Here is a 25,803-nt window from a genome sequence, read left to right as displayed (position 1 = left end):
AAGACTAGAAGAAAATATGCCAAAATATTAACAGTAGTTATCTCTGGGTAGTGGAATGATCACTTGTGTCTGTGTACCTTTACTCCAGATATTTCATTATAAGTATTGCTATAATAATCAGAGAAAACCAACACTCCCCCCCCCCCCCAAATACTGTGTCCCCAGGTCTGACTCTCACTGGATCTTCCTTCTCCATCAATATGAGTTTGCAGTAAGGACAAGCAGTCATAGAGCCCTTAAATATATCAATAACCTTTAGTACAGTGGCTACTTCAATACTAGTAAACTCTGCTGCTACAGTTTTCATGCTCAGGAGTATTGCATTTATTTTTGGTAACACATCATAAAATCTGTAGTTTCAAAAGGCTTACATTATTTCTTAGGTGAAAATTTGCACCTGCACCAAGTTAACTTTTTAAAAGTGCCTGGCCATGAGCTAATTGGAGGCATAAATTTACTGTTATTTCCCTGATACCAATAAAAATTTGCAGTGAAAGCGAAATTGAAGCCCCAGGAGGAAAAGTGTAATGGATTTCTTTGTAGAGATTAAATTTGTCAAAATTATGATGTGTTATATTTGGCAAATCAGTCTACTGTACATTGAGAATGAAATAGCAATCCATGTCTAGCTTGAAGGGTTCCACTGAAACCATCATCAGGCTACTCCAGCTTTTATTTTGGGATTCTTAAAGTGGTTGTATGACTTTTTGTCACTCACTGAGAAATCTGTTTTTGAAATCACTCTTTGAGCCCTGGCCGGTGTGGCTCAGCTGGTTGAACGTTATCCCATGTACCGAAGGTCACTGGTTTGATTCCCAGTCAGGACACATACCTAGGTTTCGGGATTGATCCCTGAGGTGCATAGAGGAGGCAACCAATTGATGTTTCTCTCTCACATCCATGTTTCTTTCTCTTTCTCCCCCCCCTCCTTCTCTCTCTAAAATAAATTAAAAAATTCTTTGTAATACTTTAAGCAATAAAACAAAATTTTTAAAAAATGAAAAAAATAATATTACAAAGTTAAAAAAATCACTTTGTGAACACAATCAATGTATATTTTTATAAATGGAGGAATGTGTCAATGATTTTTAAATTGTATTGTCTTTACCTGTTTATTTCTTTTTGGCTATAGATTGTATTACTTCTTCATATGTGCCCCTGAAGCCTTTCGAAAAAAATTGTCAAAATATTACTGTGGAGGTTGAAGAGTTTGTTCCAGAAATGACAAAATATTGTTATCCATTTACCATTTACAAAAACCATCTGTATGTATATCCCTTGCAATTAAAATACGATAGCCAGAAAACATTTGCCAAGGTAAACAGTGCAAACTATACATTTTGGGGTATAAAATGTTATTTATAATCTTCTCATTCTGTGACTCATTTGGAGTGATTAATCATTTTAGGCAAGGAACATTGCGGTCTGCGTGGAATTCCGGGATTCAGATGAAAGTGATGCCAAAGCTCTAAAGGTTTGTTTATGATACTGACGAGCACTTTCGGTAGAGATAGAGATTTTGATGCTTGGTAGTTCCATACGCTAAGTTTAATTTGTTTCAATGTCAAAAAGAAAGTGTACTGAATTGATAAATATAATACTGTCTTTTCTACTGTTACATATGAACCATAAGCATTAGTTAAACATTAAGAAATAACAAAATGAGGTAGGAGCTTTAAAAATGGGTAAGCTTCATATACCAGATTTTTGCCTTTGCTCCACTTTGATTTTCGCGTTCTCTGATGCCCAAGAACAAGGTCATTTTCTCCTTTGACCAGACAGTTATAATGGTACTATCAGGGGAATATAAACTCCTTTGGTTTTGAAACCTGACCGGGCTTTGAGCTGACAGAAGCACAGCATGACTGCTTTGATCTGAGATAGACATCCACTCTGTGACTGGCCAAATGGTGCCTCCAAACTTGGATTAGTGATCTATGAAAAGCAGCATCTCAGTATTATCTGATACGGCAATCCTTAAGGACCTGTGACTTCACAGTGCTCTTAGGTTTTCACTCTTTATAGCTGGTTTTCACTTTTTGCTCTTTAGCCCATTAATCAGAGGCCTGAAAGAGAAGGTGGAACATTTACTCATCGCAAAGTGTTAATCTAGCTCTCCATTTCTCTCGCTTGAGCCTCAATCAGACAGATGGATGGCTAGTCGTCCACTCAAACTACCTAGGGAAAGAGGCTGGAATGCCCCCTAACTAAATTGTTGAGTGTTTTATAGCCCCCACCTTTGAAAACAGATTTATTTTTCATAGAAAAGCCTAAGTTAATGCTGGCTCAAATTAAGCCTGTTTATTCTGGTTCTTCCTTCAATGGAGATGAGAAAAACTGTTCCTTCCCCCCCCCCCCCCCATGCAATCTCTTTTTGTGTACTTAAAGATTCTTAGGTTACCTCTCAGCAGTTCCTGCAAATGCCTTCATAACCGTATTTAAGGAGAGCTGGCTCTGTACTCACATAGAGTCTCAATTTCATTTCTTAGCCGGCCTAAAGGCTGGCTCTGAAGTAACAGAGGCAATTAATACCTTGGCATGCTGACTCCATATTCATCCTTGAGCTTATTAGGCCTATGGAAGTGAAAAACTCACACTAGAAATGAAATCGGATCTTTCCATAGAACCATCGAAAGCCTTACATGTATTTTATTGGTATAACACTGTGGTCGGCAAACTGCGGCTCACGAGCCACATGCGGCTCTTTGGCCCCGTGAGTGTGGCTCTTCCTAAGCCTTAGGAGTACCCTAATTAAGTTAATAACAATGTACCTACCTATATAGTTTAAGTTTAAAAAATTTGGCTCTCAAAAGAAATTTCAATCTTTGTACTGTTGATATTTGGCTCTGTTGACTAATGAGTTTGCCAACCACTGGTATAACAGAAAGCCAGTGACTTAAAATGTGGCTCGTAAAGTTATAGAACAGTAAGTTGTCTGTAGCTTAATTTTTAACTCCTTTAGGTTAGGAATGTGTCTGCTGGGTTTTTTTTAAAAAATATATTTTTGATGATTTTAGAGAGAGGAAAGGAGAAAAATAGAGAGATAGAAACATCAGCGAGAGAGAATCATTTATCGGCTGCCTCCTGTACGCTCCCCATTGGGGATCGAGCCCACAACCTGGGCATGTGCCCTGACCGGGAATCGAACCATGACTTCCTGGTTCATGGTCTGAGGCTCAACCACCGAGTCACACGGGCCGGGCTGTTTGTTTTTAACTCTTCACGTTGCCCACTGCACAACAAGCATTCAACAAATGTTAGTGACTGGCTGAGTGGGAACTTCTCATGTTAAGAAATGCAAAAAGCATGAGAGAAGTTTTCCAGGATAGGATTGAGAGTGTTTTCCTCCCAGATGAGTAGCTGTGTTCAACTTCTTACTGGCAACGAGTTTGGAATTGCATTTCTTTGATGGCCAGAAATTCAGAAGCATTTATGTAGCCAAGTTAGGTGAAGTCCTGGGTGAAGTCTGGAGTGACTGTAAATGACTTGGAATTTATAAGCCCATGGTGAGAGCCAGTGGGCTTGGCCGTGGCCTTGTGCTCACAGATGCTTCTAACTGTATGTGGTTCCATAGCATCACGTTTGAAGACCTGCATTGAGAGTGGTGACTCTGTTTCTTCTTTTGCAGTGTATTTATGGAAAACCTGCAGGATCTGTTTTTACCACAAATGCTTATGCTGTTGTTTCACATCACAACCAAAATCCAGAGTTCTATGATGAGGTAAAATTTCATTATTTTGATGTTTATAAAACACAGTAGTTACTCTTCTTTTTCAGTTGTTTTCATCATGTTATCTGTACTTTTTTTTTTAAAATATATTTTATTGATTTTTTACAGAGAGGAAGGGAGAAAGATAGAGAGTTAGAAACATCGATGAGAGAGAAACATCGATCAGCTGCCTCCTGCACATCTCCTACTGGGGATATGCCCGCAACCCAGGTACATGCCCTTGACCGGAATTGAACCTGGGACCTTTCAGTCCGCAGGCCGACGCTCTATCCACTGAGCCAAACCGGTTTCGGCGTTATCTGTACTTTTAATCCCTTGAATGTTTCATCCCTTGAAAATGAAAAATGTTACATCAAAACAAAGGACCACTGCCTGCTTGGTGCCCTTTGATAACAGGGGAAGATTTGCCCACAAATTGAAGGGCTCTGGCGTGACGTAACAATGTAGGAAACAAACACCAGACTGGGACTAGGTTTCTAGCCCTAGCTTTGACATCAATTGGCTCTGTGACTTGAGCAAGTCACTTCCCATTTCTGAGTCTCCATTTCCCCTTAGCTTAAAATAAGAAATTCAGAAGAGGTTCTTTTGAGGCCATTCTAGCTTTCTCTTCCTGTTCTGCATAGGAGGGTGCAGCCTTTCTGTAAATGAAATGCTTTGAGAGACAGAAGTATGGCTGGGCCACCAGAATCCCACTGGCTGTACCACATGCTTTTGCAGTGCTGAGTGGCATGATCTCCCTGTCACTGCACTCCCTTCTGCAGACCCTGTCTCTGCCTCTCTTTCTTCCCATGTCTCTGTCTCTACGACTGTGTATTCCCCACTGGCTCTCTTCGTGTCTCTGTCACAGCCTCATCTAGTCCGTATGTATCTGGCTTATCCAAATCTACAGACTGCTTTTTTTCTTCTTCTTTAAAAGTCTATATTGTTGAAAGTATTACATAGGTCCTTCTTTTTCTCCCATTAACCTCTTCAGCCCACTCTTGTCTCCCCCTCACCCTATTGTCTGTGTCCATATGCCGCCCCTGACCTTCACCACCCCCCGACCCCGCTCCGGCTCTCACCACCACCACCCCCCCCCCTGCTTTGCCCCCAGCCCTCAACGCCCCCTCTCGCCCCCCAGCCCTCACCACCCCATTGTCTGTGTCCACAGGTTATTTGTATATGCATACAAGTTCATTGGTTGATCTCTTTCTACCCACCCTTCCCTGCCTTCCTACATGTCTGTCTCCATGGCATCTGGATGTAAATCCCAGGCCAGAAGCTCTGCTGTTTCTGCTTCTCAGGCCTCATATCTCCATTCCTGGCTTTGTGTGAAACCATCCCCCCTGCTGTCACGATGTCCCCAGGTTTGCTTGTTGTCACATGGAGGCCTTGTGCCCCAGTCTTGGACCCCACTCATCCCTTTCTCCATCCAGTGCCCGTAGTCTCATGGGGGATGGGGAGAAGGATAGTGGCCTTTCATTCTTTAACTCAGGGAAGGAGTATGGCCATATTTATGTACAGCAGAGCATGAGGTAACCAGATGGTTGGGATGATGCAAATAGGCACATTCTGTGGAGAAATATACCTACAACAGAAATTAGTTATAACACCGGAACCATGCCTTGTGTGAATGATAATTAGGCCAGATGTCCCTCACCGAGCTGTTGAACATGCCCCCTCTATAGTCAATGCCAGTCACTACAAGAAACTTGATAATGTAGAAAGCAATCCATATTACCTTTAGCCAGAACTAAACAGGCTTTATAATTATTCACTATAGATTTACCAAGAGAAAAAGAGAGAGAGATTGGGGGAGAGGGAGAGAGAAGCGGGAAGAGGGAGAGAGTGAGAGGAAGAATGTTTGCATGCATTTCTGTTTAGGTACATGCATGTGTGTTAAGTCAATGAAATTTATAGTTTGTCTCACATACTTTCAAGAGAATTACCAACATGGGATTAAATTTATGTCAGCCATGACAAATTTTATTTCTTTATTCATGGATCAAGTTGTATTTTTCTTCTATAGAAATTTATACGAACTATAATTTGTATATACAAAATACCAAAGTGACTTTTTATACATTTAATAGCAAAGCTTAATTTTTTTGTGTGCAACAACTTAGAATAAGGTAGCCTTTCAAATGTAGTGCCATTTGTGTATTTACTTATGCATGTATTTATTTATTTATTTATTTATTTATTTATTTATTTTTAAGTCCTCATCCAAGGATATTTTTCCTATTGATTTTCAGAGAGAGTGGAAAGGAGGGTGGAGAGAGTTGGCGGAAGGAGAGAGAGACATCGATGTGAGAAGAAATACATCTATTGGTTGCCTCTTGCACATGCTCTGACTGGGGAGGGGGATAGAACCTGCATGTATGTGCAATTGACAGGGAATCAAACCTGTGACCCTTTGGTGAGCAGGCTGATGCTCTAACCACTGAGAAACATGGGTCAGGGCATCAAATTCAGTGCCTATTTTAGATTGATTGTATTTGCTGACTTAGGTTGAGTAACATAGCATCCCTGGGCTATGAAGATGTGGTTTTGATCCATTGTTTTAGAAAATCCTGCTGCAAAGTGGAATCCAGGAGAATCCACTGGACTTCCCTCAATGTCAGCCCTCACAACCCAGGAGAATATTGTCTTCAAACTGAAACTGACCAGAAAATCATTTGGAATACACTTAAATGATATCTATTTGACCACTTGGCCTGTCATTTAGAAAAGTTTGACATTTGAAAAGTATGATGGAACAACTGAAGGACTGAGAGTCCAGCTTGACAATTAAAACAAAATTCTACATGTAATTTTGTCATTTCAGATTAAAATCGAGCTTCCTATTCACCTGCATCAAAAACATCATTTGCTTTTCACTTTTTATCATGTAAGTTGTGAAATTAACACGAAGGGAACAACCAAAAAGCAAGACACAGTTGAAACTCCAGGTACGTGTGTACTTTCAATGTGTCTCTTAGGCTGTTTGAGATGGAATTGTCCAGATTACAACCTCCTTTCATAAAGCTACAGACTACTTCTTTTCCTCACCCAAAAGTCCCATTTCTGAGTTAAAATTTTAATTGGTAGAAGATGAATTATATGTTCACTTTATCATGATTTCTACCAAATGTCCAAATGCTTGCCAGCGTGCTTGGACTACCATAAGCAATGTAAGTAATATTGCCCTTCTCAGAGAGAAACACATATTGCTATGTAGTATTTGTAGTATCCCTTTTATGTAGAATAGCCGAGTAACCAAAATTTTCCAGTTCTGCTCACTGAGGAAAAGGGAAGTAGAGTTTTGGGCATTTTGGGGCCTGAGGGAGATTGGGGGCTAATTGATAGAACAGATTTGGTGAATTTGAGTAAGTTTGAGTAGTAAAGCCCCCAGTCCTGGTCCCATTCAGCAAGGCTTTAGATAAACCAATGGGAAGCATCCTTGGGAGAACATAGAAGTCTCTACTATATAAATGTCAGCATGCCTCATGATTTGGGTTCAAACTAGCCTGGATTAATCTTAAATTCATTCGTTTAGTCATTCATTCAGCAAATATGTCTGTGTATTTTTTTAAAATATATTTTATCGATTTTTTACAGAGAGGAAGGGAGAGAGATAGAGAGTTAGAAACATCGATGAAAGAGAAACATCGATCAGCTGCCTCCTACACATCTCCCACTGGGGATGTGCCCGCAACCCAGGTACATGTCCTTGACCGGAATCGAACCTGGGACCCTTCAGTCCGCAAGCCAATGCTCCATCCACTGAGCCAAACCGGTCTCGGCTGTCTGTGTATTTTTTATGTGTAAGATGTTGTAGTAGGCACTGTGGGTAATACAGTGGAGAGTCAAAGGTAGATCTCATCTAAAGTGAGCATATAATCTTTTTAAAATTTATTTTTATTGATTTCAAAGAGGAAGGGAGAGGGACAGAGAGATAGAAACATCAGTGATGAGAGAGAATCACTGATTGGCTGCCTCCTGCAAGCCCACACTGGGGATTGAGCCCGCAACCTGGGCATGTGCCCTGACCAGGAATCGAACCCTGACCTCCTGGCTCATAGGTTGACACTCAACCACTGAGCCGTGCTGGCTGGGCAAGCATATGATCTTGTAGGGGACATTAGATCTATGTAGACAACTGTGATATAAGATAGAAAGTAGTAGTTACCGGTGGTTCTGTGTGATCTCAGAGAAGAGTGAGTTATTATTTCAGCTAGTGGAGGGACACATGGCTGGGAGTTAGGGAGGGCTTCCAGGAGGCAATGGTGTTTGGGTGAAGCCTTAGGGGCAGGGTAGACTTTGATAATGCAGTGATGACATGAAGGTGGAGGATTCCAGAATAAAGCACCAGCGTATACAGAGGCAGAGTATTGAGGAAAATGGACAGAGAACCACAAGGAGTTCAATACAAACAAAGCACAGGGTACTGGGAGAGGAATTATTGGATGTCAGTTGAAAAGGGGGCGTCAGATTGTGGAAAGCCCTGAATGCCAGGCTGTGGATTTGATTTTATTCTGTCACCAATATGAAAATATTAAAGCATTATAAATATCAGTGAGGGCTGCTTTGCAAGAAATCCAGCAGGTAGCAATATAATGGGCAAGGTGAGAAGGAACACCAGCTAGAGGGTATTTCAAGAGCCCAGGAAAGAAAGAGGGCATACTGCGGCAGTAGCAGAGGGATGGAGAAAATGAGAATTACAGAATAAGAATATGTTGGACCTAGCAAATGAGTGGCTACTGGAGAGGTGACTCAGAGTTAGCACTGCAGTTTCTGGAAAGAAGATACAGTTGATAACATAGGTTTGCATTACACGGGTCCACTTGTACATACTGGATTTTTTTTTTTCACTTGACCCACACAGTTCAAAACTGCATTGTTCAAAGGAAGGCAATTGGGAATTATGTGCGTGGAGGATTGATTTAAGCTGTATGCAGATTTTGACTGTGTGGGGGTTGGTGCCAACTGAATTGCCAAGTAACAGAATTGTAGATGGGAATGATGGTTTGGACCAATGTTGAGTTTGACATCTGAGTGATGTCTGGCAGGTGGCAGGACTGAATATTAGGAAGTTTCCTTTGTGGATGGTGTGGTCTTGTTCTGTATCCCCATGGAAATTGCAATTTGTTCAGGGCAGGAACCTTGAGGTTTGAGAAGAAATCTGGCAGAACAATGCGAACCCATCCATGACGGTATACCTCCTGCAAGACAAATTATTATTTCCTTCTCCAAATCCTAGACAGAAGTGGGTAAGAGGCTCAGTGGAGCATGTGACAGATATTTTATGTGCCACTCAACGCTTTTAACTGTCCATCCTTTAAGTGGCTTCACACCTTAGAGCCAGATGGCGTGTGCTTAACATTGAACCGTTACAGCTTCCAGTTGCTCTGTATGAGTTTTAACTGAGAGACACACCTGGCTGTGCTGTGAAGAAATCACAGTGGGAAAATGTTGCCTAAGCAATTCCATAGAGACAGAAAGTAAATTAATGGTTGTCAGGGCCTAGGGGAAGGGGAAATGGGGAGAGACTTCTAAGGGATATGGAGTCTCTTTTGGGGTGATGAATAAATTCTGGAATTAGATAGTGACAATGGATGCACAACTTCGTAAATATAAAAACCATGGAGTTGTATTTTGAACAGATGAATTGTGTGGTATCTAAATTATATCTCAATAAAAATTTCTGTGAGTATGAAATATTGCCTAAGAACAAGAAATATAGTTTCCTATTTTCTGAGCTGGAAACCTTTTGTCATTTGTCTAATTTCAGTTTAATTACTTTGACAGAGTCCTTATGAATGGTTTTTCTGTTCATGTTACTTTCCGGTGCCTGTTATAAAAGAAGAGTTCTGGGTAAACCATTTCTGAAATTGTACTAGTAAAGATGCCCTTCAGATGTGTTTCAGAGTCTGAGAAAACCATTTAGTCTACTTAGAGAAAACAACATATTTGTCTTCTTTTAAGAATTAAAGCATTTGCCAAATTAAACACGTGAATGAAAATATTCTAACCATATTTGTGTTGACTTCTGTGTTCACAGTATAAAAACACGCATACACACACACTCACGCAAAGAAATTTAAAGAATCAGAAAGCAACGGCTTTAAAAAGTGCTCTCCAGCCAACACCCCCTTTCAAATGCCAAAACTGTCCAGAGCAAGCTTTTTACGGCTGAGTTATAAACACTTGAAACCCAGAGTAATCTCTATAATTGAAATACTGACACAGATGGTTCTGGCTTTTTTAGCTAGAACATGATGAGTTTTCTAATACAAAGCCAAGAGGCTCTTCTGGATAGAACTGTTAAGAAACCTAGAGACTGGGTGAAATCTCTCAGTGGATTCAAGTTGTAAAAACTATGCCCTAACTATATTCTCCTACTATACCTCTTTCTTCTGTAATCAGGGAAGCTGCCCAACCAGTTACTGCCTTGTGAAAATATGGAATGCAACCTGGACTTGCAACCTTAATTTTTCATAGTCCCTTGCCCTAGGGTTGCTATAAGAAATTTTGGACCCTGGTGATGGCTGTCCAAGATAGACTCAAATAGGGGACTGCACTCTTAGTAAAAATAGGTGAGAGATAATCTGGATCTTTAGAAAGTAAGTCTACCCAAAATGATCCCCAAGTGTAGATAATGATATCGATATACTTTTCACGTTTTAAAGTATTTTCATACTTTCAAGTATTTTATCTCACTTTGGTCTCTCTATAACTCTGTTAGATGGAAAGATTGCAGTTGTTATTTCCATTTTTATAGTCAAGGGAATAAAGTAAGTAACTTGTTAGTGGCCATGCTGGGGTTAGGAAGAGACCCAAACTCATGGTTCCTTCCCCAGTACTCAGATGCCCAACACCTGGACTCCGTCATGCAGACCTCCGGAAACATCACCACCCTGTCCTGCTCCCTAGCAGCCAGACATTTGTGTAGCTAATTGCATTTGTGTTTTCATTTCTCATGGCTGATCATTGTCTTGGCAGTTGGCTTTGCCTGGGTACCTTTGCTGAAGGATGGTAGAATCATCACATTTGAGCAGCAGCTGCCAGTTTCCGCCAATCTTCCCCCAGGCTACTTGAACCTGAACGATGCAGAATCAAGAAGGGTAGGAAAACATCTGCATTTGTTGAAGTAATCATGATGAAATGTTGAAAAAGCAGAATTCTGTTGGCCTAGTTAATAGTTTGGTCTAGTGTAGTTTTAGGACTGCTGCTGGTTCGCAACAAAGATATGTATGGAAAATGAATAATTAGAAACTTTTAGAATAGTCTGAAAAAGTAACCTCATGTCTGTTTGTTCTAATAATCTTAAAAATGGTTTCGGGTTTTGTGCATCATTTTAAAAAAATTCATTTATTTTGTAATTCATTTTTATTGTAATTTATAAAAGTATCCTGCAAAGGATTGGAAATTTGAAATGATGTAGGATACATTTATACCAAAGGCAGGTTATTTTCTCCAATAATTTCCTTTGTGTGAAACTCACACATTCATTTCTGAAAAAATAAAAGTTGAAATAAATAAAGGTGTGATATGTTGCTCATTTAGCCATTGCTATGTACAGAAACTCATGTGCGTATTTTCTGTTCCCAGCAATCTAATGTGGATATTAAGTGGGTAGATGGTGCAAAGCCTTTGTTGAAGATTAAAAGCCACTTAGAGTCTACCATTTACAGTCAAGTAAGTGTCATTATGTGAATTTTGTCCATTTTGATACTTGAATATATTTCATAATTAAAATAGACTACATTTGATTCCTGCATCCTTAGAGAAGTTGTGGCCTCAAAGACTCTCTCATTAGTAATAATATCATTCTTAATAATAATAATATTACTAAAAGCTCAAATTTTATAATTCTTCTCAAATTACAAAATCCTTTTATTCCCATTAATAAATTTGAGCCACATAAAACTCTGAAAGGAATATGGAGGCTATTACCACCATTTAAAAAATTTATTTTTTGAACAGTTTTAGATTTCCAGAAAATTTGTGAGGATAGTATAATTGACTCCTAGCCTCAGCATCCATAAAATTACAATCAAATGTCTATGGGAAGCCTCAGGTACAGTTTGAAAAATCATGGCTGGAGAAGAAGACGTTCATGTGGCCTCCAAGGTCCTTCTCACTTCCCGCTGCCCACGCCACCATTTATACATGAAGAAACAGGCTTAGTCAGGTTAGGTGATTTACCCAACATTACACAAGTAATAAAATTAGAGGAAGCAGATCAAAATCTAAATGTCATTATTCCAATTCCTGATGTACTCAGTGCTGTCCACAGAATCAGTGTATGTAAATTCCATAGAGGACAGCTGGACTCACTGGCCGTTGAAGTGCCATGGTAACTTGGGCACTGAATGCCTGGGACTATTGTTCTGGGAACCCCTGCTGCTATCTTTGCGTCACCTGTCAGTTCAGACCTCTGTTTCTGCCCATTTCATTCAAATGTAGAAGTGCCCAACTTCAGAGACTTCACCAGTCAAAAAAGGAATTAAATGAATGTTGGCTAGTTGGGCATAAACTGTTGCCTACATGATGTGCTCAGGTACATGCTGAATTGACCTGGTCTTGCTGCTTTGTGGGATGGATGGTCAATAAGCCTATGGGACATGGACACACGTGTTGGTGGCTGCAGCTGCCAAGTCTGGGCATGAGAATACCCGGATAAATAGGTTTGCAAGATGCAGGAGGAGGGAGAAGGCAGAGCCTGCATTTGAGGGTAATGAATCAAATTTCATACGGCTGTGTCCATCTGTTTTCCAGGATCTACATGTGCACAAATTCTTCCATCATTGCCAGCTGATTCAGTCAGGCTCGAAAGAAGTTCCAGGGGAGCTCATTAAATATTTAAAGGTAAATGAACAGCAGCTTTCTGTGAAAGGTTTGTTTTTGATTGATGTCTTTCTGTTGCCACATTTTGATGGGGAGGGAGGTCAAAGTAGCACTTTAAAATACTTTTGGAGGTGTATCCTCAAGAGGACACTTTATGTTAAGTATTTTTCCATCAAATGACTTGTTTAGAAGCAGGGTTGCTACATCAGGAAGAAACTGTTATAGCCAGAATCTGACGACATCTTTTGGAAAATCTCATGACAATGTCTATTTCAGTTCCAGAAATTAATTTTTTAGGTCTTTTCCTGCTGACTGCCCAGGAAAGGTGGAGAATGCTATGGGGAAAAGGGCCAGGATATCTATTTATCAAATGTATTGAGAACCCAAGATGTCGTTTCACATGCTAGGACTGAAATTCATGTCATAAGACCTAGCTGACAGCCCTGACCAGTTTGGCTCAGTGGCTAGAGCGTCGGCCTGCGGACTGAAAGGTCCCAGGTTCGATTCCGGTCAAGGGCATGTACCTTGGTTGCAGGCACATCCCCAGTAGGGGGTGTGCAGGAGGCAGCTGATGGATGTTTCTCTCTCATGGATGTTTCTGACTCCCTATCCCTCTCCCTTCCTCTCAGTAAAAAATCAATAAAATATATTTTAAAAAAATAAGACCTAGCTGACAACAACACTTTCTCTACTTGTTCCTTTACTAGGTCAGCCATGGCTAGTCTGAGGAATTTTGATTTTTAAATGAAGCCTCCATAGGATTTCCCTTTGGACCCATGTTGTTGCTTAGTGATAGTCTCAGGAAACAAAAATGTTCATTTCTTTTAGAGAGAGAGTATGACATGAGATGACCTGGATGGGTTCTGGAATCACAGACAGACTTTGTGTCCCATACTTGTGACTTACTAGCTTAGTGATTGACCCTGACCAACTTACTTCACTTCCCCATACCTTTGTTTCTTCCTCTGTCACAGGGATAACAATAACGCCAACTTGTAGGGTGCATGTGAGGCTGAAGCGAGATAGGGTATCCGCTATAGAGTAATCATTTATTCCTCACTTACTTCTTAAGTACTTCCTATGGGCCAGGCATGTTCTAAGCATGGGGAATGTAATTGAAGAAAGCAGTGTCCCTATTGTCAAGGAGCTTGCTTTCTTGTGGAAGCAGATGGCCAATAAACAAATAAATAATTAAATACATATATATGTCATGTCTGGTAGTAATAAGTGCTGTAAAGAAAACTAAAGCATGGTGAAGGGGGAATAAAGGGTGATAAGAAGTCCCTCTTAAAGACAAAGTGTCAGAGAAGATCTCTGTGGTAAAGTGACATTTGACAGAGACCTAAAGGAAATGAGGGCACCAGCTCAGTAGATTTCTGGGGGAGAGCTGGGAACAGCACGTACAAAGGCCCTGAGGAGCTTGCTTGGTGCATTCATGGGCAGCCACAGTGGCATTCCTGCTGTCCCATGAATGCACCAGCACTAGAAAGGTAGCTGGGGAGCTGGTTGGGTTAAGGGCTCATAAGCCATGACGAAGAGTTTGAATTGTACCCCGAATGAGATGGGAAGTGTTACAGGGCTTTGAACAGAGGAGTGGCATCCTGTGACTTCCGTTTTTAAAGTATCATTCTGCCTGTCATATAGAAATATACTGTCGGAAGGGTAGAAGCAGGGAGCTAGTCAACAAATAGCAGTCATTATTCCTTTTTAAAAAAATCTTTATTGTTGAAGGTATTACAGATGTCCCCTTCCCCGCCCCCTGCCCCAGGCCTTCACCACCCTATAGTCTTCGTCCATGGGTTATGCATATATGCACACAATATCTTTGGTTGATCTCTTAATTACCATTAAGAAGTACAGTAGTAAAAAAAAAAGTAGTAGTCATCTAACTTTTAAATCCTTTCCTCAGTTAATATGTAGAACTCTAGCTTTATGGATGAATGGATGTTTAGTCTGTTAAGATCTTTGAGTTCTTTTCTAGTGGGGAAGCTTTGTAAAGGTTTTTACAGAGCGAAATGGAACAGGACATCATTTTCATATAGTGGTATTCTTAAAACGGAAGGAAGAAAGTAGTCATATTTGTATTTTTAAGGGTGTGAAATTTCTGACATTTGTGACCTGTGCTCTCCCTCTAGTGGCAGTGAGTGAAATGCTATGTGATTACAGGAATAGTCCACCACCTCTAAGGAATGTTAGTGCTGAAGAAGATTTTAGAGATTTTTTTTAACAGATGAGGAAACTGAAGTCCAAGTAGAGGTGACTTTCTGTGGTCATTCAGCTGGTTAGTAACGGAGCTGAGCTGAGCCTGTGACATGTCTCTTGACTCCTGGTTTCATGTTCTTTCTACGAAACCTTGCTATTTGTTGTCCCTGTAAATGTCATTGTTTCATCAATTCAATTAAAAACTACTTGTTGAGCTCTTAGTATGTATTTAACATTTCCCTAGATGCTGTGGGGCTTGTGAAGAATAAGTTAAGGTCATTGTCCATAGGGATCTTACTCCCTATTTGGAGAGACTGTACACACAAGTTAAATGACAATATAAGTCTGCACTACAAATGATAGTCCCAAGCAATATGTGATGAAATGTCAAACACGGGATACTGGGTGTAAGTGCAGAGGGTTCAGTGAACTGAAGAACTACTGAAGCTAGAGGCTCCTATTTTTATTTTACCCTTTGGTTCCTGATTTTATTAATTGATTTAGTCATTCACCAAATATTGAGCACCTACTATGGATCAGATAGTGTACTAGATGCTGAGAATATAATGGGGAACAGTTCTGACAACATACCTGCAGGAGTTAGGGTAGAGAGGTTTTAACTGAATAAGTAATTTTACATAGAGTTGATGGCTGTGAAGAAAACAGACCAGGTTAAGGGGATCTCACATGACCAGGAGTGCATTCTAGATAGAACTGTCAGGGAAGGCCTTTCTGAGGAGACGACATGTTAAGCTAAAAAGAGACTGATGAGAGGAAGACAAACATAGGTGATAACGCTGTGTAAAAGGTTAACAGAATATTGCAGCAGGTGTAAAACCTGGTGTGATGGCATGTATGAAGGACAGGAAAGAAAAGACAAGACAGTGTAGCTAGGCAGCCGTGGGCAAACTACGGCCCGCGGGCCGCATCCGGCCCGTTTGAAATGAATAAAACTAAAAAAAAAAAAAAAAAAAAAAAAGACCGTACCCTTTTATGTAATGATGTTTACTTTGAATTTATATTAGTTCACACAAACACTCCATCCATGCTTTTGTTCCGGCCCTCCGGTCCAGTTTAAGAACCCATTGTGGCCCTCGAGTCAGAAAGTTTGCCCACCCCTGAGCTAGAGCATAGTGAGCAGCGATGGGAGAAGATGGCATGAGATAAATTTGGAGAGAGAGGCAGGGTCACCTAGGCATGGGAAGCCCTTGACAGCTTTTTGTTCATGGTGTCTTGTTTTGTTTTTTCACAAGGGGAAATGACATCAAGTGTGCCTTTCATAAAGAACACTCTGGCTGCTGTCCTGAGAATAAATGAGAGAGGAGCTACACTGGTGCAGGGAGATCCAATTCTGTGTTCAATGCCCATCTCTTGTTCCTCTTGTACAGTGTCCCGCTTATCCTTTAAATTTCCTCCTCTCGGACAATCCCTACCCACCTGCAGACTCAGTTGCTTCTTCCTTCGTGCATTTTGTATATACAGTGGGGCCTTGACTTACAAGTTTAATTCCTTTCGAGACCGAGCTTGTTAAGGAGCTCGTTAACTCAAATTACTCTTTCAACTCAATGCAAAAAATCAGCCAAGAGACAGCTGGTATCTCCAAAAACTCGTTAGTCGGGACACTCATAAGTCAAGGCCCCACTGTACCACTCTTGTACTGTTTATTATTTGTATCACAGTGATTTCATTTCTTGTCTTTTTCCCCCATAGACTGGGAATGGCTTGATGGTAGGTTTTTTATGTGATTGGTAATTAGAAGCTTATTCAGTGTGTCTTTGTTGAATGAGTGAACAAATGGCTTCATTGAAGTGGAGGTTTGAGCTTGACTTGGAAAGGTAGCTAGAATTTGGCTAAAAACTGGACAAATGCACAAAAGTAAGAATGCATATGATACATGTATTCATGGAGGAGTAAAGATACTAGTTTGGTCTTGTGACTAATAATGAGTGTTAATGCTAAAAATGTAGGTTGGGTCTTAAGGAACTTGGACTTAATATCCTAGGTCATAATTTCTCAACCTTGGTACTATTGACATTTTGGGCAGGATAATTGTTGTAATGGGCTTCCCTGTGCATTGTAGGATGTTTAGCAGCATCCCTGGCTTCTACCCACTAGATGTCAGTAGCATCCCCCAGTTGTAACAATACAAAATGTCTTCAGACATTATCAGATGTCCTGGGGGGGGGTGGGGAGTGGCCACTGATTGAGATCCACTGCCCTTGGTAATGGGGAAACTTCAAAAAAAAATCTTGGCAGAAGGTGGTCTGATGTAATCAGTATTTGAGGAAGATTAATTTGGAAATGAGAGTTAGATGTATTCAAGAGAAATTGTACAGAGAACTACCAGGAAATTACTAGACTATTTTAGTTATAGGTAAGAAGGTCATGAAAAGGGACGATGGTAGTAGTAAGGGTAGAAAGGTGGGGCAAGGAAGGAAAAACTTGAAGGATAGACCATGGGTTCCTTGAGCTCAATATCTTGTCTTATGCATCTGATTGAACAGAAGTTGAACAGAGATCTAGGAGGTCACTGTTGATGTGACTCAGATATAGATGCTAGTGTCCTGCAAAAGGATGATGAGAGTAAGGATGGGAAGATGGAGCAAAAGTCAGGGATATTGGAAGCTAAATATTGAGTTCCTTAGGCACAGAGGCTTGTCTCCATCTATCTCAGTATTTCCCATAGCACTAAACATTGAGTTGATGTAGTAGGAGGTGCTCAGTGAGATTTGTTTTCATTTTTTTGGTTGGCTGGTTGCTTAAATGAGTGAATGTGAAGAGAAAGGGAGGAAGAAGAAAGAAATTTTATAAATTTTGCTTCTTGTATCATTTTTGGGTGTATATGAACACATTCCTTTTTGTTGTTGTTGTTTACACACCTTTCACTAGAGACAGAGTGCTAGGAAGTGTATTATGAGGGTGTTAGAAGGCAGAACTGGCTCGGTTTTATAGAGGGTGCCAGTGGAAAGCCAACTATATATACAAACATACTTTATTGAATCCCACAACTGATGGCCTACATTCCCTTGTAAAACACACTGAGTGCTGGGGGCTAGTAGGCATCTCCAGTACCTCCAAACACATCTGCTCTCTCCTCAATTGAGTGTTAGTTTACCAAAGGTCAGTTAGTTGTCTTTATTCCAAAACCTGTTGATCTCAGTTATACTTGTTAACTTCAGTAAAGCATTTACTATTAAATATACTAATGAGTTCTGAGTGCCAAAATAGAGATGCAGGTAAAATAATTAACAAAGTCCCCTGTTGCATGAAGTTCCCATTTAAATGAGCTTATGTTCTAGTGAATATATTTCTCATTGCTTAATTTTTTTGTTGTTTCACATTTGCAAGTTATATCATATTTCTGTTTGTTTTCATAACTAATAATGACTTATTTTAGTGTTTGCATGTCATGGAGATCCCAGTCATGATACAGTTTCTACCTGTAATTCTTATGCAACTCTTCCGAGTTCTCACAAACATGACCCATGAAGATGACGTTCCTATCAACTGTACCATGTGAGTTTTGGTGTTGTAATACAAAGAAGCAAGTTTTGTTTCCTTTTGCGTTTCTTCATTTTAAATATAAATTGATCTTCCAAATGAGAACCACAAAATCAGAAATTTAATAATGGTTTTCTTTAGTTTCATGCTTCTCAGATGGGGGGACTTGTGTCCCCAGGAATCGATGGTACCATAAGCCATAGGGTAAACTTAATGTGCTTTCGTGGACCAGGGATGTTCTAACACTTTGCTGCACAGGAGAATCACCTGGGGAGCTTTTAAAAATTCCCCTGCCAGACCACACTTCATACCAATGAAACCAGAATCTCTGGCAGTAGAGTGCTATTAGTATTTAAAAAAAATTTTTTTCAGGTTATTCCATAATGCAACAGAGTTTGAGAACCATTGCCCTTGATCAGTGTTGTCCAATAGAACTTTCTCCAATTATGGAAACGTACTGATGCACGTGTGCTGTCCAATATGGTAGCCATTAGCCACATTTTGCTACTGAGCACTTGAAATGTGACTAGTGTAACTGACAAGCTGGATTTTAATTGTATTCCATTTAAATTTATATAGTCACTTGTGGCTAATGGCTCTCATATATTAGACAGAATGGCCCTAAGCCATCAATTTTTACTTAAAAGATAAGGGAGTGTTATTTTTATATGAAACAGATATGGTTATATTGTAGAGTAGAGCATAAAATGTACCTGGATTTTGAAATTAAAACAGGAGACAAAAAAAAAATGTGAGCTTAGTGCTGGATGTTTCTGGCCTTGCTGCTTCTGCTGTTGCACCATCAGGACTCAGATTACACACACCTGCACACTGTTTGCTCTTCTCTGCTTGCTGTTGGGGATGGTCTGGTTGGAAATTTAAGAAGCATTACTCTAGTCCAGGGCTTCTCAAAATGTGGTTCTCAGACCAGCAGCATCAGTATCACCTGGGAGCTTATTTAAACTGCTAATCATTGAACTTCACTTCAGTCCTTAAAAAATCAGAAACTCTGGGAGAGGGAGCTGAGGAGTCTCCCCTCTGGGTGATTCTGATTCATGCTAAATTTTGAGAACCACTACTAATCTCTTAACTTTAAAACTTTCTATGACTTTCATGTTTACTTCCAATTTTAGTTCATGTCCTTATACCTGTTCTATCTCTTCCCTTCCTTTTTATCCCATCGGTTGTCATGCTGTTCATTTTATTTTTCTATTTCTTCTCACTAGAGAGAATTTCAGAATTTACCTTAATCATCGTCTTTTACTATATAGTGGCTATGACCGTACTTCAAATGTAGACAGAGATTTAAAAAGATGAAACATCTGGAATGCCAAAATGAAATATCTTTCTTTTGAATCAGTTAGACCCAAATTATCATTATATCTTATGCAATCATCTCACCTTTAATTATTCAGACAGTGATAGGAATTTTTAGGTCTTATCTAACAATCAAACTGTGGTAATTAATTTTAGCCTGACATGCTGGCTTCTGTGAATGTTGTTTCAGGGTTCTTTTACATATCGTCTCACAGTGTCATGAACAAGGCTTGGATAATTATTTAAGATCCTTCATAAAGGTTTGTGGAAAAAACTTACTTTCTGAGCAGTTGATTTTGTGGAAGAATTTTGCCTTACGGTTCATTTTCTTTATTTGTAGTATAGCTTCCGACCTGAAAAACCGAGTGCTTCTCAGGCCCAGCTAACACATGAAATTCTGGCTACTACGATGATAGCAATTTTGAAACAGTCTGCAGACTTTTTAGCAATAAACAAACTGTTAAAGGTAAGGGGTCAGGATGCAACAGGGAAAAAGCAGCCAGAAAAATATTTGTTTGATACCCTCCCATTTCAGTTCTAGTCTTTCATCATTTTTTTCACGTGACCCTCACTTTCCTTGTCACTTTGCCCATGCATCCTATTCCCTCAAGTTCTCCAGAATTTCATTCTCTTCACCCTCCCCACCCACCTCACACTCCCCTCTCAGTCAAATGTATAATAGAAAAAATTTTGGATCATGTAGACATAGGTTAGAATCATATATCCACCACTTAATAGTTCTATGACCTGGGGCTGTTATTTAGCATCTCTGAGCCTTAATCCCTCATTTCTGAAATATAAGGAAAGCATTTAAGACATCATTTCTGGCACATAGTAGGCACTCAAATGGTGGCTCTTATTATTGTCATTATTTTCCATTAGGCAAACGTTCTTACCAAAAGCCCATTTGTACATCACAGTTGGCTCTGAGGTACTTTATCTTTCTGCCAATTGAAGTTACTCTGTGGAACTTTGTGAGTTTAGATCTCTTTAAAATGTTATTGTTAGAGATAAGATCCATATGTATTGGTTAAACTTTGCTAAGGCTCAAAAATTTGGGTAACTCTTGAAGATTGATTTTATTTCTTTGTTTATTTTAGTACTCATGGTTTTTCTTTGAAATCATTGCAAAGTCTATGGCCATATATTTGTTGGAAGAAAATAAAATTAAGGTAAGTAGGCTCAAGGGTAATACTTAACATAGACGAAGAAGGCTAACTGTATAACATGCAAAGCCTCTTTTATATTTAAGGGCTCTTAACCCTTCACTTTCTTTTTCTTTATTGATTAAGGTATTACATACGTGTCCTTATCCCCACATTACCCCCACCCTCCCACTCATGCCCTCACGCCCCTGGTGTCTGTGTCCATTGGTTATGCTTATATGCATGCATACAAGTCCTTTGGTTGATCTATCCCCCTTACCCCTCCCTCCTCTACCTTCCCTCTGAGGTTTGATGGTCTGATCGATGCTTCTCTGTCTCTGGATCTGTTTTTGTTCATCAGTTTATGTTGTTCATTATATTCCACAAATGAGTGAGATCATGTGATATTTACCTTTCTCTGACTGGCTTATTTCGCTTAGCATAATGCTCTCCAGTTCCATCCATGCTGTTCACTTTTAAAATTTTTCTTTAAAAATGTATTGCATAGCCACTAAGGAAAATAGTATTGTGGCTTCTAAAAAAGTTAAAAATGGGACTGCCTTATTATCCACTGATTACTCTTCTGGGCATATCTGCAGAATCCTGAAACACTAATTCAAAAGAATATATGCACCCCTGTGTTCAATGCAACATTATTTACAATAGCCATGCTATGGAAGCAAACCTAGTGCCCATAATTAGACGAGTGGGTAAAAAAGTAGTACAATGGAGTATTACTCAGCCATAAAAAAGAATGAAATCTTACATTTGCAACAGTATGGATAGACTTAGAGGGCATTATGCTGATTGAAATAAGTCAGTCAGAGGAAGAAAATACCATATGACTTCAGTAATATGTCTAATCTAATGAATAATATAAATGAAAAAACAAAAGAGAAACAAACTCATAGACACAGGACATATTGTTGCTTGTCAGAGGAGTGGGGTGTTGGAGGACTGGGTGACAAAAGGTGAAGGGATTAAGAAGTACAAGTTGGGCCCTGGCCACTTTTGCTATGTGGTTGGAGCATTGGCCTGCAGACCCAAGGGTCGCGGGTTTGATTCCTGGTCAAGGGCACATGTCTTGGTTGAAGGTTCCCAGGTCCTGGTATGGGTGTGTGTGGGAGGCAACCAACTGATGTGTCTCTCTCATGTCGATGTTTCTCTATCTCTGTCAGCGCCCCCCCCCCCCCCAGTCTGTCTGGAAATCAATGGAAAAAGTATCTTCTGGTGAGGATTAAAAACAAACAAAGCAGTACAAGTTGGTAGTTACAAAATAGTCATGGGGATATAAAGTAGAGCATAGGGAATATAGTTATAACCATGTATGTTGCCAGGTAGGTACTAGTAATATCGGGGGAACACTTTGGAAAGGATATGATTGTCTAAGCCAGTGATGGTGAACCTATGACACGCGTGTCAGAGGTGACACGCGAACTCATTTTTTTGGTTGATTTTTCTTTGTTAAATGGCATTTAAATATATAAAATAAATATCAAAAGTATAAGTCTTTGTTTTACTATGGTTTCAAATATCAAAAAATTTCTCTATGTGACACGGCACCAGAGTTAAGTTAGGGCTTTTCAAAATGCTGATACGCCGAGCTCAAAAGGTTTGCCATCACTGGTCTAAGCACTATGCTATATACCCGAAACTGATACAAAATAATATTGAATGTAAGCTGTAATTGAAAAATAAAAAAATTATGTAATGTATTGCATAAATCTGAGGACTGACATGTTTTTTAAATATATTTTTATTGATATCAGAGAGGAAGGGAGAGAGAGAAAGAAACATCAATGATGAGAGAGAATCATTGATTGGCTGCCTCCTGCATGCCCTGCACTGGGGATCAAGCCTGCAACCCAGGCATGTGCCCTGACTGGGAATCGAACCGTGACCTCCTGGTTCATCAGTTTATGCTCAACCACTGACCAACACTGGCCGGGTAACAGTTCATATTTTTTTTAAAATATATTTTATTGATTTTTTATAGAGAGGAAGGGAGAGGGCTAGAGAGCTAGAAACATCGATGAGAGAGAAACACTGATCAGCTGCCTCCTGCACACCCCCAACTGGGGATGTGCCCGCAACCAAGGCACATGCCCGTGACCGGAATTGAACCTGGGGCCTTTCAGTCTGCAGGCCAACTCTATCCACTGAGCCAAACGGACAGTTCATATTTTTTAAACTCTAATTTTGAGAGGCTCTTTTACCTAGATTCTTTCATATTAGTTGTTTGCCATGTAAAATTTATTATCTTTGAATCTTTCCATTTGTCTTATGGTTTTAAAATGGCCATGTTGAAAACATTCATTTGGAATAACAAGTACCAAATCAGAAATAACCTTTCTTTTAGAAAGGTCAAAGGCATAGACAAGGTTAAAAACACTTTATGCAATAGATGTGTTCCTGAAATGTGGTGTATACATTTAGTTGTGTCTTCAAACTGTTTTAAGGTACAAAGACATTTTCTTAGTTATAGAAATTATAAAGCCAAGACTTGTAAACAAATAAATATTTACCTCATATGTATCATTTTTAATTATTCTTTTCAGAGAAAGAGTTTACGGAAATTGAGGTGCAGGAAAAAATTGGGATGAAAAACTGGGATGCGGCTGCATCTGAGGGACATGATTCTAAAGTTAGGTCATGATTACCTATTCTTGTTGTTTATTTCAGCCAGTTAAATTGTTAGTGGTCCAGATAGTTCCTATAATGATGTAAAATATGTCATTTTTTAGTTGGAAGAAAAATTATACTCTAGTAAAAAATACACATTTATGCCCTGACCGGTTTGGCTCGGTGGATGGAGCATCGGCCTGCGGACTCGGGGGTCCTGGGTTCGATTCCAGTCAAGGGCATGTGCCTTGGTTGCGGGCACATGCCCAGTGGGGATTGTGCAGGAGGCAGCTGATCGATGTTTCTCTCTCATCGATGTTTCTGACTCTCTGTCCCTCTCCCTTCCTCTCTGTGGAAAATCAATAAATATATTTTAAAAAGATACACATTTACTAGTATATGTAGAATGTATGTGAAAATAAACAATGGCATTTGATTTAGACCTTTTGCAACTGACATTTTTCTATGCCTGTTTAATTTAAGCTTCCCAGAGGCCAGAGGTTTCCTGAGGCATATCATCATGTCTTACATTCTTTGCTTCTTGCAATAATTCCCCATGTGACTATTCGCTATGCAGAGATTCCTGATGAGTCCAGAAATGTCAATTATAGTTTGGCTAGCTTCCTGAAGGTGAGTTAAAGGCAGCCAGAACATGGTAAGAAATTCTTCTTCACCAATATCTTCTTTAAAGCCAAAAGGAAAAAAAATTAGCTAATTTCTAGAGATTCAGCGATGTCTTTATAAGCCTGCTGGAGAAACTAGTAAGCGAATTAATTTATCAGTTTTATTAAACAGCCAAAATGATTTTTTCTTCCCACTGAAACAGCTAATTAATTAAATTAGCAGTCCCACACTGGTGGCTTAGCTAGAGGCATGTTTTACATAATGTTTTTTTCAAATATATTAAATTGAGTGTCTTCGGTTAGGTTCCAAAATCCCCATACTCCTTAGAGTACCCCTGACCCTCTATGCCATTTACATCACTTCTCTGACTCCTAATTGGCCCTTTGAACTTGAAGCCTTTGAATTATATTGTTATGTTTTGTTATCAGCATGTAAGGGCAATGCTAGAATGCAGTGCTATAAAGTGGGTAACAACACTATTTGATTTGCTGTAGAGAAGGGGCATGGTTTCGTAATGCACTTGGTTTTGACTTGCTCCTTTCCACTCCCCCTCTTGTCATAGCTCTTTATCATGTATCAACCTTACATTAAGAACCTGATGGTCAGTAATCCATTCAAGCAGTTAGATGGCTAACATTTTCTTATTAAAAATTCACAGCTAGGTTTCAGATCTCCAGAGTATGATTTTCTGATATAAGACCATTCTTTGCCAAAATTAAAATAGTCTTAACACTACTACATAAGACTGTTCGTGTATAAAAACCAAACAGCCACATATCTTTTTAAAGTGAACTAAGGATGAGACTACCTGAAATGTAAAATCTCACTTTCTTCCATGGAGTTTAAACATTTGTCCACCTTCTTTGTGAGGGTTCAAAGATGCAAGAGGCTGTCTTTGTAATCACATGCAAATACATATACAAGATAAAGTGTGATGAGAGTACAAAAAAAATACAATAGGAAAACGAGAAAGAGGGGGATTATAACCAGGGAGTGTGAACAGAGACTAGAAGCATAGTTCCCCATGACAAGAGTTGAAGGTGTTGTAGGTAGAGGATCCCATGAACAAAGATGTGATGTGCACATTCAGAAATTGTTAAGGGGTTAGCAAGAACGTCACTGTGCAGACAGGTTAGGGTATGTGGAGCTGGAAGGGCCATCTGGTGTCAGAAGATGGAAAGCCTTACAAATCCAGCTAAGGAATTTAGATTTTGGTTCCTACACAATGGAGAAATACCAAAGAATTTTTTGAGGATAATTTTATTGCTGGTATGATGGAAGAAGTGAGGAAAAGATCAGTCAAGACAACCAATTAGAAGATAAATCCCTCCCCCTTGTCTGCCTGTCAGAGTCCATTCATCTTTTAGAAGCTCAGCTCTTCCCTAGCCTCCCCTCTCAGTGTCAATCACCTTTTGGTTTTACCCATTCTTCATATATTTCTTATTGTGTTGTATTATAATTATTTATTTGTCTCTATCATTGGACAAGAATAAAGACCATGTCTTGTTAGTCACATTTGTATTTGTCTAGAATGTAATACATTGTCTCAAACACAGAAGATCCTCAAAATCTTTGTTGGTTGAATGAATAAATAGAAGCCTACCTCATTAATCTAAGAAGTGAGAGGTGATGAGGATCTGACCTAGGGTAATGGCAGAGAAAGTTGAAAAGAGAGGTGAGAAGTGAGATGCAAATGGCTGATTAATCAAATATTGAGTTTCTTCTATTTCACAGGAATATTCTAGGCACTGTGGAGAACATAAAGAAAAAGAAATAGTTACTGTTGTCCTATCTAGATGAAAACACATGGAAATAATAAGTAAAACAAAAACTAGTAAGAAAGTGATTTAA

General features: G+C 39.5%; 1 protein-coding gene across 3 annotated transcripts in view; it reads left to right on the top strand.

Annotated features, from left to right (window-relative positions):
- The window catches only part of DOCK11 (dedicator of cytokinesis 11), a 191,150-nt gene that overhangs the window by 88,725 nt on the left and 76,622 nt on the right, over window positions 1–25,803 (top strand). For all 3 annotated transcript variants that reach the window (XM_059679693.1, XM_059679694.1, XM_059679692.1), the window contains exons 17-28: window positions 1,133–1,317; window positions 1,409–1,474; window positions 3,629–3,721; window positions 6,537–6,660; window positions 10,694–10,815; window positions 11,303–11,389; window positions 12,473–12,562; window positions 18,141–18,259; window positions 19,752–19,821; window positions 19,902–20,027; window positions 20,662–20,733; window positions 23,812–23,958. In XM_059679693.1, the coding sequence (XP_059535676.1) occupies window positions 1,133–1,317; window positions 1,409–1,474; window positions 3,629–3,721; window positions 6,537–6,660; window positions 10,694–10,815; window positions 11,303–11,389; window positions 12,473–12,562; window positions 18,141–18,259; window positions 19,752–19,821; window positions 19,902–20,027; window positions 20,662–20,733; window positions 23,812–23,958 (1,301 nt within the window). The remainder of the gene's footprint in view (window positions 1–1,132; window positions 1,318–1,408; window positions 1,475–3,628; window positions 3,722–6,536; window positions 6,661–10,693; window positions 10,816–11,302; window positions 11,390–12,472; window positions 12,563–18,140; window positions 18,260–19,751; window positions 19,822–19,901; window positions 20,028–20,661; window positions 20,734–23,811; window positions 23,959–25,803) is intronic.

This window comes from Myotis daubentonii, chromosome X (genome assembly GCF_963259705.1).
Source record: "Myotis daubentonii chromosome X, mMyoDau2.1, whole genome shotgun sequence".
Lineage (NCBI taxonomy): Eukaryota > Metazoa > Chordata > Mammalia > Chiroptera > Vespertilionidae > Myotis > Myotis daubentonii.
This window is presented reverse-complemented; position numbering and strand designations above follow the sequence as displayed.